General features: G+C 47.4%; 1 protein-coding gene across 3 annotated transcripts; it reads right to left on the bottom strand.

Moving 5' to 3' along the window:
- Positions 1-1541: 1541 nt before the first annotated feature.
- Positions 1542-5638, bottom strand: lig4 (ligase IV, DNA, ATP-dependent). 3 transcript variants are annotated; one of them, XM_079296185.1, is made up of 4 exons: positions 5543-5637; positions 5352-5429; positions 2958-5025; positions 1542-2868 (listed from the first exon to the last, which is right to left on the bottom strand). In XM_079296185.1, exons 3-4 carry the CDS (start codon positions 5015-5017, stop codon positions 2205-2207), a joined length of 2724 nt encoding a protein of 907 aa, XP_079152311.1. In that variant the 5' UTR covers positions 5018-5025; positions 5352-5429; positions 5543-5637; the 3' UTR covers positions 1542-2204. The 3 variants fall into 3 exon arrangements, with proteins under 3 accessions (XP_079152311.1, XP_079152313.1, XP_079152312.1); XM_079296187.1 differs by lacking the exon at positions 5352-5429 and having other exon boundaries at positions 5543-5638; XM_079296186.1 differs by having other exon boundaries at positions 5352-5576.
- Positions 5639-16068: the final 10430 nt, after the last annotated feature.

Genomic DNA, 16068 nt, shown 5'->3' with positions numbered 1-16068 from the left:
AATACCATCTCAACTATTTAAGTGTGTGGAACAAAAGATACAGGACTAAAAAGCAACCACTATAAGTGAAAGCATCAGCTGTACTGACGACACAGAACAATAAATAAGTAAATAAAACGTGCTGCTCGGGATAGTTTGTGATAACTGTGATTTTATTTTGAAATTTTCCACTAACAGCCTTATTATGGCCTGTATTGTAGTTGTCTTGACACTGTACCAGTCAGACAGGTTGGTACTCACCTGGTTTCAGCTCCAGGCAAGATGCTCCCATCAAAAGAAAGGAGCCTGTTTTCTCCTTAAAAGGACAATACCGATGCATTTAGCTTGTTTTATCTCGCTTAAAATTCAAGTGTACTTTATAATTCATAATTATATAATTCAGGCTGCCTTTGTGTTTTAGAGATCAGTGATCAGCGCATCGATCTGTGAAAGCTTTTCTCATACAAATATGAATAATCTGGTGTTTATCAGCTGCTTTACAGGGAAGGCAGAGCAATTGTTTTCACGGAGGAACTATTTTTTTTAGCTTGGATCCAAAACCTGGGGGTCGGGGCCCCCAAACAAGGGGCCACAAGATAAACCTGAGGGGAGATAGACCAGACGAAACGACACAAAATCCTGGTTATTTATTCAGACTTTCCTCCAGATGATGGTCGATATGAAGCCAGACACTTAGGTTAGCTTAGCATGAGCTAAAGGCTCGTCCAGTCAGTTCTCAAGTGGCTCCTCCCCTCCACAGTCACAACTTGAAGCAAATGACTAAAATGGTTTTCAAAACCATTTGCTCCCCATCGTGTCCGAGCGTGCTTGCCGGAAACCATCTCTCCAAAAAAGCATCCCAATCAGGGCACGGTGTTTCTGCCACGCTAGCTTTCAGCCGGCTGCCAATCTGCTCCTGACGAGGACCAAAGCAAGCAAAGACTTTTCAAGACCAACGGACCAACGCGTGCACACGAGGCCACGCTGGTACGAGCGCTGGTTGAGTTCCTCTAATTGAGGCCTGTCAGTCCAACGCTCACGCCTGCAGCACCTGGAAATAGTCCAGAGTGGGCGACGGGTTATAAGAGGGCCGACCGAGGCACAATGCCTTCATCTTGAAACATAAGCTCTCAACTGTTTTATGCTTTTGTGTTGCTGAAGCCAAGACTGTCTCAGAGGTGGACTTCTAATTAATTTGTTGAACAGAATAACGAACCCTGCAGGGAGCGCCGCGACGTGCCAAGAAGAGACGTTCTCCGGTGTAGGCGATTGAGAACAGGTACCTCATCGCTTTGCCTTTGAAAATGTATTCATGCGGCATTTAAGCACAACAATGCCCACGACACCACACGCAGCTACCTTGCACCCTAGAGGCCGTGGTAATGAAGGTTAGAACATATCAATGAGTCCCAAGGCGTATCGGTGACATTTTGGAAGCGGCGAAAAACACGGCCACATCTTCGTCGGAGGGCCTTGAGCGGAACCGGTTTTCTCTCTCGGCCGGCTGAGTCGAGGCAAAGGCTTTACACAGAAGTCGTGTTTTAAAGAGTAAAGGTATTTATTAGAGTTCTGCTTCACATGTGAAAAAATAAAAGCAAAAAAGACACAGACGACAAAAAGACAGACATGTTCAAGACGCGCCACAATAATCCCCGCTTTTCTTTTGCCTCCAACAATTCTACACACGCGGTTCCTCGTAGAAAGATAGGATTATTACAGACTGTCGGTGAATTGACATCAGTCCATTGTGGATTATTGTGTTTCATGATTTCATATCTAAAAGGCAGATCAGTGAGGACGAAAGCAGCTTCATATCTGTAAACAGTAAATGAAACCCAAACCTCGATTGTGAAAAACCTCGTTCCATAAAATGTGTTAATAACTGCTCGGCTAAAAGTTTCTGAAAAAAAGATGAATTAGCTTCCGTATTTATAAAAGTCACAATTCCAACTTTAAAAATTTGAAAAACCAATCATTGCCTTCTGACTTTTACAGTGTCGTTCATTTAAAACTAAACAAGCCGCCTTAATCACTCATTAAGAAGACTAAAATTAAAACTGATAAAGTTTGCATGAACCCCCTGAGAAGTAGCATCCCTGTACGGTACAGTGTCGTTTTAAAACAGTGATTATTTATTTTTCGACCTGCTTAAAGTAAATGAATTAAAACGCGAGCTACACAAGGACTTCTCTCCTTAAACCCTCTGTGTGTCACCAGAAGACTCTTCAAAGCAAGTAGTCCGTGTCATTCATCAGGTGCCCTGCTTTGATTGAATCAGTCACCCACGAGTCCCTTACAATCTTAAATTTCTCCCTAAAGCAGCGTCTCAGAGTCCTTAAACCCAGAAGTCTGGTCTCCTCTGAGATGATGACATGAGAGACTCCTTCCTCTAACCTCTGCATCACCGTACCTCCATGGTAGCGAAACTCCAGAGCCCTGATGTCCAAACAGGTGGCAGCTATGGCGGTTTCAGGGTCTCCTATGTCGGCGCAGCTGCCCATGTAAACCTGGAAGGGTCTGAACATGCTGGTGGGAAGGTCCTCCCATCCGTACCGCTGCTCCACCTGGCCGGCGTTCACCGCCGCGTCCGCACCGCTCATCCGCCCGAACACCTCCCTCAGCTGCTGCTCGTCCGTGTCCGCAAAGTAGCTGTCGCCGTAGCCGTCGTACTCCTTGGCGAAGTGCTCCCGGGTGGAGGGCGACATGTGGATCATGTGGCGCGGCTGCCACGGGACCACTTCCTTCCGGGCCAGGCAGTCCAGCAGCCAGGAGGCCCACACCACGTCGTGCTGGTCGGACGAGACCAGGTTCTTCACGCGAATGTTCTCCGCGCCGGCAATCACGCAGTAGGTGTCCCGACCCGGGTTTTGAACCACGATCCCTCCACACCTAATGAGACAAAGACACCAGTAATCATTGCATTATTTAGGATTCACACTATTGTTTGATTTTGACACAAAAGGCTTTTTTCACTTTACCTGGCCACGTCCTTCTCCAGCTCCGCCTTGGGGCGAGCCTCTGTGCCATTCAGGATACAGAACTCCACGTCCTCGAACATATCCGTCTCCTTGGTGACCCCGGAGAGGTCCTGGGGCTTGAAGTGGCCGATGATCCCGACCACCTTCTTGGGTTTGGCCGGCAGCTTGCGCTTCTTCTTTTGCGGCTCGTCGCCGTCGATGCGGAGGTGCCGCGAGGCGAGCTTCCCGGACGCCTTGCTGCGGAACTGATCCAGCTCTGCCAGGGTCATGCACTGGTGCCACTCCTTGTCGTCGCGGATCTTCTCGATCCTGGGGAAGCGCAGGGTGCAGTTGGTTTTATACATGTCGCTGCCGACTATTTCGGCCGCCCGGACCTGGAGGATGACCGAGTCGCAGGGCTCGATGTAGACCTCTGGTTTCTCCGTTCCACACAGGATGGATGCTGGCGGGTCATTCTTCCGATAGACGTTCCAGTGCTTTGCCAGCTTTAGACCGAGGTCGTACAACTCCTTCATGGTGTAGCCGGAGCCGATGCGGCAGACAGTGTGGAAAACTGAGGGTTTCTCTCCGGGCTTTGGAGCCTCGGCTACGGCGCATAAGAAATGGGACATCATACCGCCCCGTCTCCCTTTCCCCCAGTAGCCACCGACAATCAGCAGGTCAAGCTCATCCATCAAGCCGTCCACATACTCTGGCTTTATTTTCAGCCATCCCTCCCCCCGCTTGTCAGGTTTGTAGATGGACATGGGATCCTTCACCATGATCCCCTCCTCTCTGCCGTCAATGGCGTCATTCAGGGCGTTCACCACCTCCTGCACGGTCCTGGCGTCGGCCTTTGGCACCAGGTGCAGCCGTCCCTTGACTGGCGTGAAAACCGTCTGAAGGGTCTCGTAGCGCTTCTTCAGGGGTTCCCTGCCGAGCTTCTGGTCATTGACCAGCAACACGTCGAACACGCAGAAGCACGTCTGCAGCTCGGAGTCGTCCATGAGCTTCTTGATGTCGAACTTGCTCCCTTTCTGCATGAAGGAGTCCGTGGTGGGGTTGTACGCCATCATCTCGCCGTCGAGGATGCAGTTCACGACGTGGCCTTTGAAAACGTTGTGGATGTAAGGCGTCAGGGAGCCCTGCAGCGGGGACCCTCCGAACTGCTGGGTGTACTCAAAAGCATTTCTGCTGAAGTACTTGTACACGTCGCCGTCTTTGTGCAGTTGTATGCGCTCCCCATCCAGCTTGGTCTGAATGTAAAAAGGGGCGTTTCCCATCTGTTTCTCCACGTTGCGGATGTCCGCCACGCCCGCCAGCATCGGCTTGAAAGCGGAGAAGAGCCCGATGGAGACTTCGCTTAAGGACACGGAGGGGCTGTGGAGCTGCCGGCACACCTTGTTCAAGTCCGTGTTGACGTTGTAGAGCTCGGTCGCATCCGGGTGGAAGACCCCGAGGACGGTTTCTTTGCTGATCCCGAGCTTCATGTCCTTCAGGATCATCCTGATGAGCCACTTTTGCTCGAGGGCCGAGCTCCGGGTGATGAGGTGCAGCAGGCTCTTTTTCACGAGATCCTTCTGCTTGCCCGCGTTGTTGATGGCCACCGAGTCCAGAAAGTCATTGACTTCTTTGATGCTGAGGGTTCCTTGGCTGCACCGTTTCTTCAGCACAAAGTACGCCATGCCGGCAAAGTCTCCGGCCTCTCCTTGGGATGTAGTCGGAGCGCGGTAGTTCAACAGTTTATTGGCTTCGGGGCCATTCTTTGGGAGGCCCAGCACGTCGATGTAGAGTTTAGCCAACATGCTCTCTTTTATGCCGTACGCCATTCGCTCTCGTTCGACGGAGGGGACTATGAGGCGCATGGCCGAGTAGAAAGAGTCGATTGTATCTGGGTTGTCTTTGTGGAGGGCAGAGTGAAACTTCCTCCATGACTCAACGAAATCCCCAAGGACCTTGGATTTCTCTGGGCGGAGTTTAGACTTCTGGATTTTCTCTAAAGTGTTACAAAGGTGAAGGAAAGGGACCTGAGCAGCAACAAAGGGCTGACCTGCAGCATCGCTGCTGGAAGTTCCCTCCATGGTGAAATCTGAAATAAATTAAAATCAGCCAGATGAAAAATCCAACAAATGAAATATCATAAATGAAAAATCATCAGCAGCTATTTTGACAATAGATTATTCTTTAATTTTTTTTATGAAAAAATTTGAATGGAAAGATTTGAATATCACTCTTCAATGTGAGGATATCATTGTTATGTTTGTGATCTTTGCCCTCACAATCAGGCTTGATTTTATAGCAACAATAAAACATCCTTATGATTATGAATACAGGCTATGACAAACCTAGTATAATGTAATCAGATAAACATTGAATTTTTTCCACATACATTATGATTCTTGTTATTCCACTCACTGCTTAGTTGCAGATTATTGGTCCACAGAGATCAAACTTCAACAGGTTCGGAGTTGGACATGTCTCCAAACAAGAGCTCTTTAAACAAACAGGAAACAGACCGTTGAAGCGGGAGCTGTTGTTCTCCAGCTTCATTTAGAAACAGTGACGATACGCGCTGACGAATAAAGACATGTTTATTTTAACGTTACCTTTCTTGCTTTCTTATCCTCCAAAGAAGAGGTAGCGAATGGCAGGCTTCTCCCCGCGAGCTACATGTTGGACTACTTCCTCGTACTCAAAGCAGGGACCAACAAGGAATACCTTCCCCCGGAAACAAAAGCGGAACCTTTATCGTGCGAATGCCCTGCAGAGCGCAACATTGTTGCTCCTCCCTTTCGCCAGCAGAGGGCGACACCGAGATGCTGCAGTGAGGGAGGGTTGTTTACCATAATGGATCTGGTCTTGAGCCAGTAAGCTGGTAGTAAAAGACAGGAATGCGCACTTGTTGACCGCAAGAAGGTGTTCCCTTTCGCAACTCACACCAACACAACCTATATTGATTTTGGGGGGGTGAACTGTCCCTTTAAGATGTCCTATTTAGCATTGAGAAGCAGCATATAAACACGTGATAAAAGGTTTATAACACACTTTTATGTGGTTATTTTGAGGCATTGGAAAATGGCAGATTGAATATTGTTTTTTTTCGAATTGAAACATACATATACGATCGTTCTGCCACAGCGATGCCCTCGTGAGACTATAAAACCTGCTTCATGTTGATCTGAAAAACAAAGTGAGACTCCTCACTTCTGACAGCAACCCAAATTTGGTCTTGCTCATTGCTTCCTGCTGCCGACAGGGGGCGACCCGCGCCTGTGGCGGAGCGAGCAGCGCGTGCGCTGATGCCGGAGTCACATGCCAGAGCCAGGGGTTGTTTACCTGTCCGCTGCTGCTGCAGTGGAGGATCCTGGGATATGTGCGTGCGTCTGTGGGGAAGGCAGGGGGTCCGTTTGGAGCTACTATGTGCTCCAGCAGTGAACCCGCTGTGTTTTCACAGCACACACACACACACACACACAATGCAGCGGAGAGGAAAGCTGGCCAGTATGGGGGGCTTACTGCTGTGTTAGTGCAGCACGTGCATGCACCTGTCTGAGACTGTGTGATCCCGTGCAGGCTGCACCATGAAGACCCCCCCCCCCCCCCCCCCCCACACACACACACACACACACACACGCACGCACACAGACACACACACTGCAGTAACCCTCCTGTCGTGCAGCGGGCAGCGAGGTTACATAAGCCCTGCTGGATGTGCTGCTGCACTGCAACTAGCAGCGACCCACAAGACAGTAAACAACTGACGTCACTGCTTCCGTGGCATGCATCAGCTCGTGCTGGGACTGAGTACGAGCAGGAGGAAGAGGAGGGGGTGTTTGTAGTGAGATTTTGGCAGGGAGGCACAGAGGGACAGAGAGAGAATTGGCTCGATGATTAAGCGGTGCGTCAGCCTCCTCATTCAGAGGGACTTGTTGGTGATGTGTTGCCACCATAAACACTTCCTGTCCCCTGTTGCTCACTGACAGATTGGGGGGATGATGTTCACCAAAAGCCTTCCCGTTGATTATTACTCAAGCGTGGTTTGTGAGACGTTTTTCATGAAAGGACGCGGTGAATCCCAATACGAGAGATGGAAACGGGTAGAAACGGATGAGACGAGAAGGACTTTCGAAGATCAGTTGACAAACAGCTGTTTGATGTGTTTGATGGATTCTCAAAAGGTCACAGGGGTCACGCGAAATGCCTTTGCGACCGGACCAATCGGCGGCCCGTGAGGAGCTCCTGGCAGCTAGGGGCGTGGCTTAGGTGTGTGTGACACGACACAGAGAAGCGTTATTCGCAACTTTTTCGCAAATAATATTTTCGCTCTTCTCCCCGACTGGCTTCGGCGAGAGTTTGATTGGCAGATGGTTCGCCCAATCGACTCCCAAGTATTTTTTATAAAGTGCCCGCCCTTTTCCGAACAGTTTCCAATGATGGCCTCTCCGATGGTTCTGTGTGACAAAACATCTGGCGGGTCAGGTTAGCTTTGAAGGGGGCCGTTTTGAACACGTGTCATGTACTTTACTTTGCTCACTTTGCTCGTGATTCAGTAAAGGTCGTTATTTTTCCCTCTATTTGCTTTTTATTCTTATAATCCTACTCTACTTCTTAATTATTCATGACTTACTTCAACTGAATTCCCCCTCCCGGGATCAATTCTGTTATCTCTACTGAATTCAGTGTAGAACACAGCAAAAACGAGGTATGGCATGTACATTCGGTATCAGTAAGTATAGAATACCAGCTGCAGATGGGGGCCCGGAGGCTAAAGCTGACACACATTAGCAACAATCACAAATACAGGCCACGTATGAGAGAACAGCATTTCCCGTACGGGGACTAATGTGTGTTCCCAGCAGCTGTTGTATATACAGAGGGAGTAAAAAATACACCTCCTCACACTTGCCAAAGCCACTTCTGATGCGCCGGCGCCTCGAGGCGCGATCGAACTCTTTGCCACAAAATCTCATGCAAATGTCAGCTGCGGAACACAAAATACCGTGCTGGGCGTCTTTCTTTTTTTTTCTTGGCCCGGCTGGCAGGGCGAGGCAGACTGCACCCAGTGACCTTCCCCGCTCTGAACTGACTGGATCAGCTTCACACATCGCTGCCATTCCACACTGTGATCCTTATACCTGTTTAATCCGTCTGCCCGCGTCTCCCCGCTCAGCCGGCCGACCCTCTGCTCGGTTACATCATTTGGCACAAGAGCAGAAGGGGGGGGGGGGGGGGCCTTTCAGCCTTTCGGTGACCTGGATTGGGCCTCGGTTTTGGGTTAAAGCGGGAGATAAAAGCCCTCGCAGCAGTAAAGCGAAGCAGATGGAGTAACAAAGAAGGGTTAGATTGTGGGCATCTAATTAACACAATGAGGTTGCTGTTAAGTGTTGTTGTTTCAATGCAACATAGAAATTGTGAGTCCAGAAAACGTATTTTATTACGTCCATTCAACATCACTACGCCTGGGTAAATTGAAACACTTTGTATTTTATTCACAGTCTATTATCTATGTATCTATTCACCACTCTGTTAGAAGTTGAATGAGCCATTGTTAGTTGAGTCAACTCATTGTCATGTATCAGACTCACCTGTCTACTACCGGTATACTGACTCATGGAAGATGTAATGAGTATTGAAGAATTGAAATAAACACCTTCAATTATTTAGGATATTTCCCTGTATCTCTAGGTTTTAAGGACAATTAATCAGCAATTTTAACCGTATGGATTACAGGTGTAGCCACATATATCATCTTTATTAAAAAAGAACATAATTCCTTTTCAGGCTTCTCTGTCATGAGGGTCATATTGTGGATCACAGTGTGTTTTTGAGCACTGTGACTGTAGTTGCTATCCGCTAAACTAAAGCCTTGAACCCGACGACTGATAAGAGCTTCCTGAGCGATAACTCCAGCCAACGAGACGAGTCCCTTCAGAAATCCAAGCGCGCCGCCGCGGAGGACACAACCAGGCAGCACCCTCTGATGCGTCTTATGCAACTTTGTGCTCCAAGATACCGCTCAAAAACAACTCATTGCGTAACATTCAACATGAATGACACGGCAATGTTCTGAGGGAGTGGGACATCTTGTTGGAGACGGGGGTTCAAACTTTGATTCGGACCGGGGGAATGGTGCCAAGACAGTAAACCGTGAAGTTTGATCTTAAATACTGTTAGCACTCATTCTGTGGTTGACACATTCTGCTGTGTGAATGTTGACAATGTTTCCTGAGGTGATACATCAGGTGAGAAGTAGAGTCATTTTCTCATGGACTTCTTTACAATCGGACTTATTTTTGCAACCGGAGGAGTCGCCCCCTGCTGGCCATTAGAAAGAATGCGACAGGGTGGGATTGATTTGTTTCACCTGCCTACAGGGACCATGAATCAATCACGGACGCTCTACCTCTCGTGTTGTTTGTCTCTCTGTGTGTTGTTGTCATGCTTTTGTTTTCTTTGCCAATCTGGGACACTTGGCACTCTCTCGCCATAATCCAATGAGCAAGTATGAGTAGAAACATGTTTTTCCATCAGCATCTGATTACGGCCTTCACCGACCCATACAGCATACATTAAGCTGCTTTTAAGTGACACTGAATTAACGGTACTACTTTCCAATCTACTTTTCTGTATCAGAAAGCAGATTGCTCATTATCCGTCTGAAACCCTGTTCACCTCATCACACCTCTGTCTTGCTCCTCAGTGGAACAAAAACAAGTATCAAGTCCATGTTTTGTTGGAAAAAAGAGAACTTCTGCTCATGCAGGCATGTCTAGTTTTAGTTGCGTAAGCAAGAGGCGCTACACCAAATGAAAGGTCACGCTCTGTTTACAGCACACTTGCCATTAACACTACGACAATCTCGTGTTTGTTGCGTTTGTTGGACGCCCGATGAGGTGTTCGGATCTTTGTTCTTGGCTTCACTCTTGCACAGGGCTGGATTTGGTGCTCAGTTTTTTTTGGGGGGGGGGGGCACAGCATCTTTGCGTGCTGCCGCTCTCCGTTAATCAAAGGGGTTTACCATAATGGATCTGTCCTAATGGGTCCTTTATTGTGCTTAATCCCGATTGTGTACGTGTTTCCATCACACTTCCAATACACCGATATGTTTGTGTGGAAAAAAAACGAGGTCCCGTTGCGGGGTGTTTCCCAGCGGCCCGTAATTCGAATTGGGATGAGTTCCACGAATGGAAACCTGCGTCAACAACACAAAAACCTATCACGGAAACGCGTCAGGGGTGTGTTTTCAGCAAACATGAGGGGACATTTCCATTAACACATTCAGACTGGTGAACAACGCCTGAGGTGTTTGTGTGTGTGTGTGTGTGTGTGTGTGGGTGTATGTGTTCAGCATACGTAAGCTGAGTTTGTGTGCCCGATGTGTGCTGTGCGACCGCAGAAGCCCAGTTATTGGTCATAAAAGTCCACGCGTCAGGACACACGGCGCTCAGACGCGGTGTGCGACCTTAAGACTCGTGTGTGTGTGTGTGTGTTGAGGCGGTGTGTACACAGGGTTGTGTTTTTTTGTTTGAGCACAGTTCAGATATACCCTGTGCGACACGAGGAAGGCCGTATCATGAAGCTGTTCGTCGAGTCACTGTGTACGTCCGTGTGTGTGTGTTTTGCCCTGTGACCAGGTAACAGTGGGAACGTACTCTCTGATAGATTAAGCCTTACATAACTCCACATTCCACTCAGCAGGTAAACAAGCCCCGGGACTAAGGTCGAAAAGCGACGAGGCACCGACTTCGGAGCCACGCGCCCGTGGATCAGTTCTGAGCCACGGTGACCCACATCGGGCACACAAACTCAAGCTGCCTTTAAATCCTGCGTGGCTCAGAAATCACCTGAAACTAAGAATCGTTGTGTTTTCATTGGCTTAGAATGAGCCGTTTATGCCTCTTCCCGGAGTCCACCATGTTGCACCGCCCATGTCTCTACAGCGTACACCCTGCACCCACCTGTCACGCAAAGCAGCCACGCCCTTAATTATGTCTAACTTTAAGCCTTATTTTAATTTAAATGGGTGACTTTTATAAATATTCACCCCATAAACAGTTGTTATTCACTTGGAAATTAGCTGTAGCGAGCAAAACCGCTCTTCATACCGGGCTGTAAACATGTTTATTTCTGCTGTAAAGTTGGGGATTTTAACATGGGGGTCTATGGGCCTCAAGTGGCGATTTGAGGAACTGCAGTTTTTGGCACTTCCGCATTGGTGCCATTTTTACCTGAAGGCCACCGTAGTTCTCCAGCACACTTGGAAAGGGAGCAGTGAGGGGAGGAGTATTCATTTGGTTGCAATCTACAACCTTACCACTAGATCCCACATTTTGGGAAGTACAAATGCTTTCTTGCAGTTTGACTAGAAAATCAATGGCACTCTCATTTCTTTGCTTTTGCAGTGAAGGGGCCGCCCTCAATGTTAAACTGCCATGCTCCGCATTATAGGCTTAAGCTAATGCCTCATTCGCATCATGTCTCACTGACTACGCTCTGAAACACCATCCTCCTCCACTACGGAGAACCTGTTAACATCACTGCCAACCGCGCAGAGCCGCAGGAAACTGGAGCATGTGATGCACGAGAGAAAGGAATACATCACGTCACTGACTGTGAAAAAGAAAAGAAATACACTGCAGTTAAGTTCAGAAACGTATATGAAGGCCAAGCTCCCTCCAGATTACTCGAGCATCTTAAGGGTGTTTAATTCTGAACACAGGTGGCACGAATTACCTCACACCTGAACACTGCAGTGCATGAGGAGTAAGAACCTCACACGCCCACGATGGGAAATTACCCCAAAATACAGAGAACAAAACTGTGATCACATAGCACATAGCGTCTTTAGTCATTATTTGAGAAAAGGCTCATTACAGCTGTGTGTTTCATGTTGTTTGCTCTCATGCAGTGAAATGTCACACACACACACACAGAGATGGAAACATGGATAAGCTGACAGGCTTCATGCGCATGACTGTATTTGTGCATCAAAGTCACCATAACTCCTAATCTTTTGATCGCGGCTGAGAATGCCGTGCTTAAAACTCGGATGTCGTGCAGAAGGCCAATGTTTTCCAGTGATGCATGTGGATCAGAGGGCAAACAGTGTGCGTGTGTGTGTGTGTGTGTGTGTATGGTGTTTTCGCATTTTTATGCAGCTTTTCCAAGAGATTTGTATGATGACAAGAAACAAAGCAAGGAGTCATGATTAATGGTGGATTAAATGCCATGAACACAAATGGTCCTCGAGCCATTTGGCATTCTAGGATTCAAGGATCATTTGTTGTTATTATGCAACACAGGGATGCAGAATACGAAATTCATATGTAGCTTGTTTACTACACAACACACACATGGCAAACAAAACAAAACAGTGGTTCACTCCTGCAGTGCATTTGTTTTTATTTGCACAATAGGGAACGTAAACATCGTGATGAATGTATTCTGTCATGCTAGCAATATGGCTTTAGCGAAATATATGGTTGTTTTAACACGACATTTAAAGGTTGTGCAAACTCAAGACGCAGTATGAAGGTGTATTCACAAGCATTCCACTGTCTGCGAGCCCAATGTGTGTTCACATGTTCAGCCTGAGGCCTGCAGTGACTCATATAGGCCGGCGTGCTTCAACCAGAGGATCGCCTCAAACACTGACATACAAAAATACAAAGAATAGATCATAGACTTGTTTTGAAATGAGCTGAATATCATGAACTGATATGTTGACACTGATGTGGGGACAGAAGGGTCCACAATGTGCATTGGAAGGATACATGCGGGAAGTCAAACATATTCAGCAGAGACTTAGCGACGGGTCTATTGTTTCATCTTGAAGTCTAAAATATGATATTTTAATTAAATCATAATAAACTAGAAATAATTACATGACACTTTAACAGCCAATCTTTGGTTCTCATATATGTATTTTAAATATCAATCTAGACTAGAGCCATGGGGTGGTTAGCTTAGCTTAGCATAAAGACTGGAAGCAGGGGGAAACAGCTAGCTGGGCTCTGTCTTAAGTTAATAATTTACATTGAGCACAATGAGCACATTATATCTTGTTTATTTAATTTGTAGGGGGGAAATAAGTTGTGGTTATGTTGGAAGGAACTTTGGACAGAGCTAGTTTAGCGGTTACCCCCCCGCTCCAAGTCCAGTGCTAGTTTGAGTTCCCGTAAAAGCTATTCCATTCAAAAATAGAACCATGCATTGTACGTGCCATTAAGGAAATACAACCATTTGACTGATCTCTTCATCAATAAATTGCAAGTTAGCATTTTAGCCTAGCTTAGCTACATCGGTGTAGCCATGCTGTAGCTTTTCGCCTCCTAGACCTATTTTATCACTTCCTTAGTTTCTAACTTCCTTCTTCCTTCTTGTTGTGGCTCTGCTCAGAGGTTTAATTCAACTAATGAGACGAGAAACTAAAATTCAAGAGTGAAAAGGGTTTCCAGTGTGACGTGTTCGGGTACGGGTCATGTTTTGCTATATACGGAAGCATGGGAGCATGGGAGAAAAACTCTGTTCAAGCTGACTCCAAAATGAGAAAAACTGACATATAATGCTGGCTGCTCTCAGCCCACTAGCTATCATACCAGCTCACCGGGGAGCAAATAGGAGTCGACTCATGCTTGGCTTTGTTCAAGGCAGCGTTCTCCTCAGAGTGTTTCCGTCGCAAAACATGTTGACGAGCCGCGAGAGAGTGTTGGCTGATAAGGCGGCATGTGGACCGGGCAGGCTGGAGTCTTCCACTCCACTGCCGGCGTGGTAAACAGCAGCAGGAGTGTTTGTGAGCAGTGGGCGGGACATGGGCTCCGCATGCTGTCCAAATACGTGGAGTCTGAATGCCACGGACCAAGAGATTCAGAGCTGCCGAGACTTTCCATTGACACACACACACACACAGTCACGTGCATGTACAGGCCACCTCACAGGCAGAACATATATCCGTCAAACCTTCATTGAAACCTTTTCACTTATTATATAGTTAAGAATCCTAAGAGACAATGAAAAAGATTTTGAGTATTCTAAGTTGAAACATGAGTACCAGATAATGCTACTCAAGCCTCATTGATCATTACATTTACAAATTTAAACCACCTTGGCTTGAGTCAAACTGAGCAGAGACAAGCTCAAGACAATAGTGGCCCGTGAGGCTCTCAAGCAGACATCTCGACCCGGAATCTTTCCCTGGTATTGCAGCGAGAATCCACAAAATACAGATCAAAATGAAAAACGCCCCAGTCTTCAGATACGAAGCCAAGCGTCCAGATTGTTTGCCTTGCCTTGAGGCAGCTTTCTGGTCTAGGCAAGCATGCGGAAGTGATGGCTGATAAAAGCCAAAAAGGACCAGAGAGAATGCATGAGGGCTGATTGACCTGTTGACCTCCATGTAACTTAGAGTGCTGTTGTTGCTCCAGGAGAAGGAGGTTAAAGAGAGTGCGGTTTGGTCTAGTTTCAAGTCTTCTTCAATACAGCGTGAATACAGAGTGCGGTGTTTCAAAAAAATATATGTCAGTATGTTATGTTTTCATGTGGGCTCACCAGCGCTGTGTGCTCTCTTTTCTGTGGAGAGTCAGCTACTGTAAGTGGGTCACAGCTCCGCCCTGCTGCTGCTGTGCGGTGAAGTTCAGTGAGTCCCGGCTGAAAACCCTCCTTTGGCTGATTCAGGGAGAAATAATGGGGCCAGCGACTCTCAATCCCCTCAAGAGCCGCAGCACAGCACGGCCGCAAGCTGGCAGGGAGGGAGGCCCAGTGGAGCTCAGGGTTGCTAAAGGAGCAGCTATAAGACCCTAATCTACAGCGCATACCACACATGCTGCTCCAATGTAGGGTGCATCGAGTCCACAGGGTACATACTGTTTAAAGTTCAGTATCACAAGATTATTTCCAGTTCGGCCTCTCTCTGAAGAACAAGGCACGAACGCGTCAGGGAGGGGGTACGGGGGTTTGATTCTCGTGGGCCACTCTTCCTGTTGCATGATCGCAGATGACCTGTTTATCAACGACAGATTTGAAAGTTGATATATTGCTGTCAGAAAAACATTTTTATTTGATTGCTCTTGCAGTGTATTTGCGATCCAATTGACGAATACAGTCTTTACATATTCCCCCTTTGGAAAAGGAATGCATGGCACTCGATTTCAATGGAAATTGGACAACTTCCCGATCTCCAAAGACTTCTAAGAGTTCGTCACAAGTCGGAGACGATCGAGCCTCCAAATCGCACGGCGATGACGTAGATTGATGTCAGGAATTCTTTCCTCGTTTGTCTGCGTGCGTATACAAGCATGTGATTGTGGGAATAATTGAGGGCATCCAGGAATAGATCAGATAAACACACACACACACACATTTACCTGTACTTCAAAGCAGCATCCTGTCAACTCTATTTTGGGAACCTTTAAACCGTTGTTGCGCAGGCTTGAGAAATTCACTTCCGTGACATTGTTATTTAGCAAGCTGCCCTTTATGTCAAAGAAGCAACAACCAGGGACCACAAAGGCATCATGCCACAAAGACTTCTGCTTTCGTGTCCTTCTCTTGCGGTTTGCCTTGGGAGCACAAATGTGCCCATACAGATTTCATTTTAAAAAAACAAAAGGGGAAGGTTTTTTTTCAGACTGACAGTCAGTGCCGAGAAGGATGAGGAACACTGTGTCCCTCCTGTGGGTTGGTGGTGGTGGGGTTATGTAAGGCTCTTCTCTGCTGCCCTACTGGCAGTGTCATACTGCTCATTAATACACACCAGTCAGAGGTGTGCGCTCAGTGCCTGTGTGTGTTCATTTTGTGTCTGTACTGGAGATACTTGATGCCCAGAGAGAATGTTAAAGCAACTGCATCATAATCACATTGTGAGTGTGGGATATATTTCACAATTTAAAGGGTTCCGTGTTTTATGGGGACAAACTGGCTGACGAAACACACGTGTCACAATGTTAGCCAGTTCCTATTCTCACATTTCCCCTGCCCGTGTACTAACTCACCACGCTGAGTTTCAAACCTGTTTCAACTGAGCCTTCACAAAGACTCGTGCTAGCGGCTCCGTGAGGCTGCACGTTAGCAGTTAACCTAGCTTAGCAAAGACTGGAACCGGGGGTTAATAGCTAGCCCGGCTATGTCCAGACCA

Source organism: Melanostigma gelatinosum, assembly GCF_949748355.1.
Source record: "Melanostigma gelatinosum genome assembly, chromosome: 24".
NCBI lineage: Eukaryota > Metazoa > Chordata > Actinopteri > Perciformes > Zoarcidae > Melanostigma > Melanostigma gelatinosum.
Note: the sequence above shows the minus strand (reverse complement) of the source record. Positions and strands in the feature narration are given on the sequence as shown.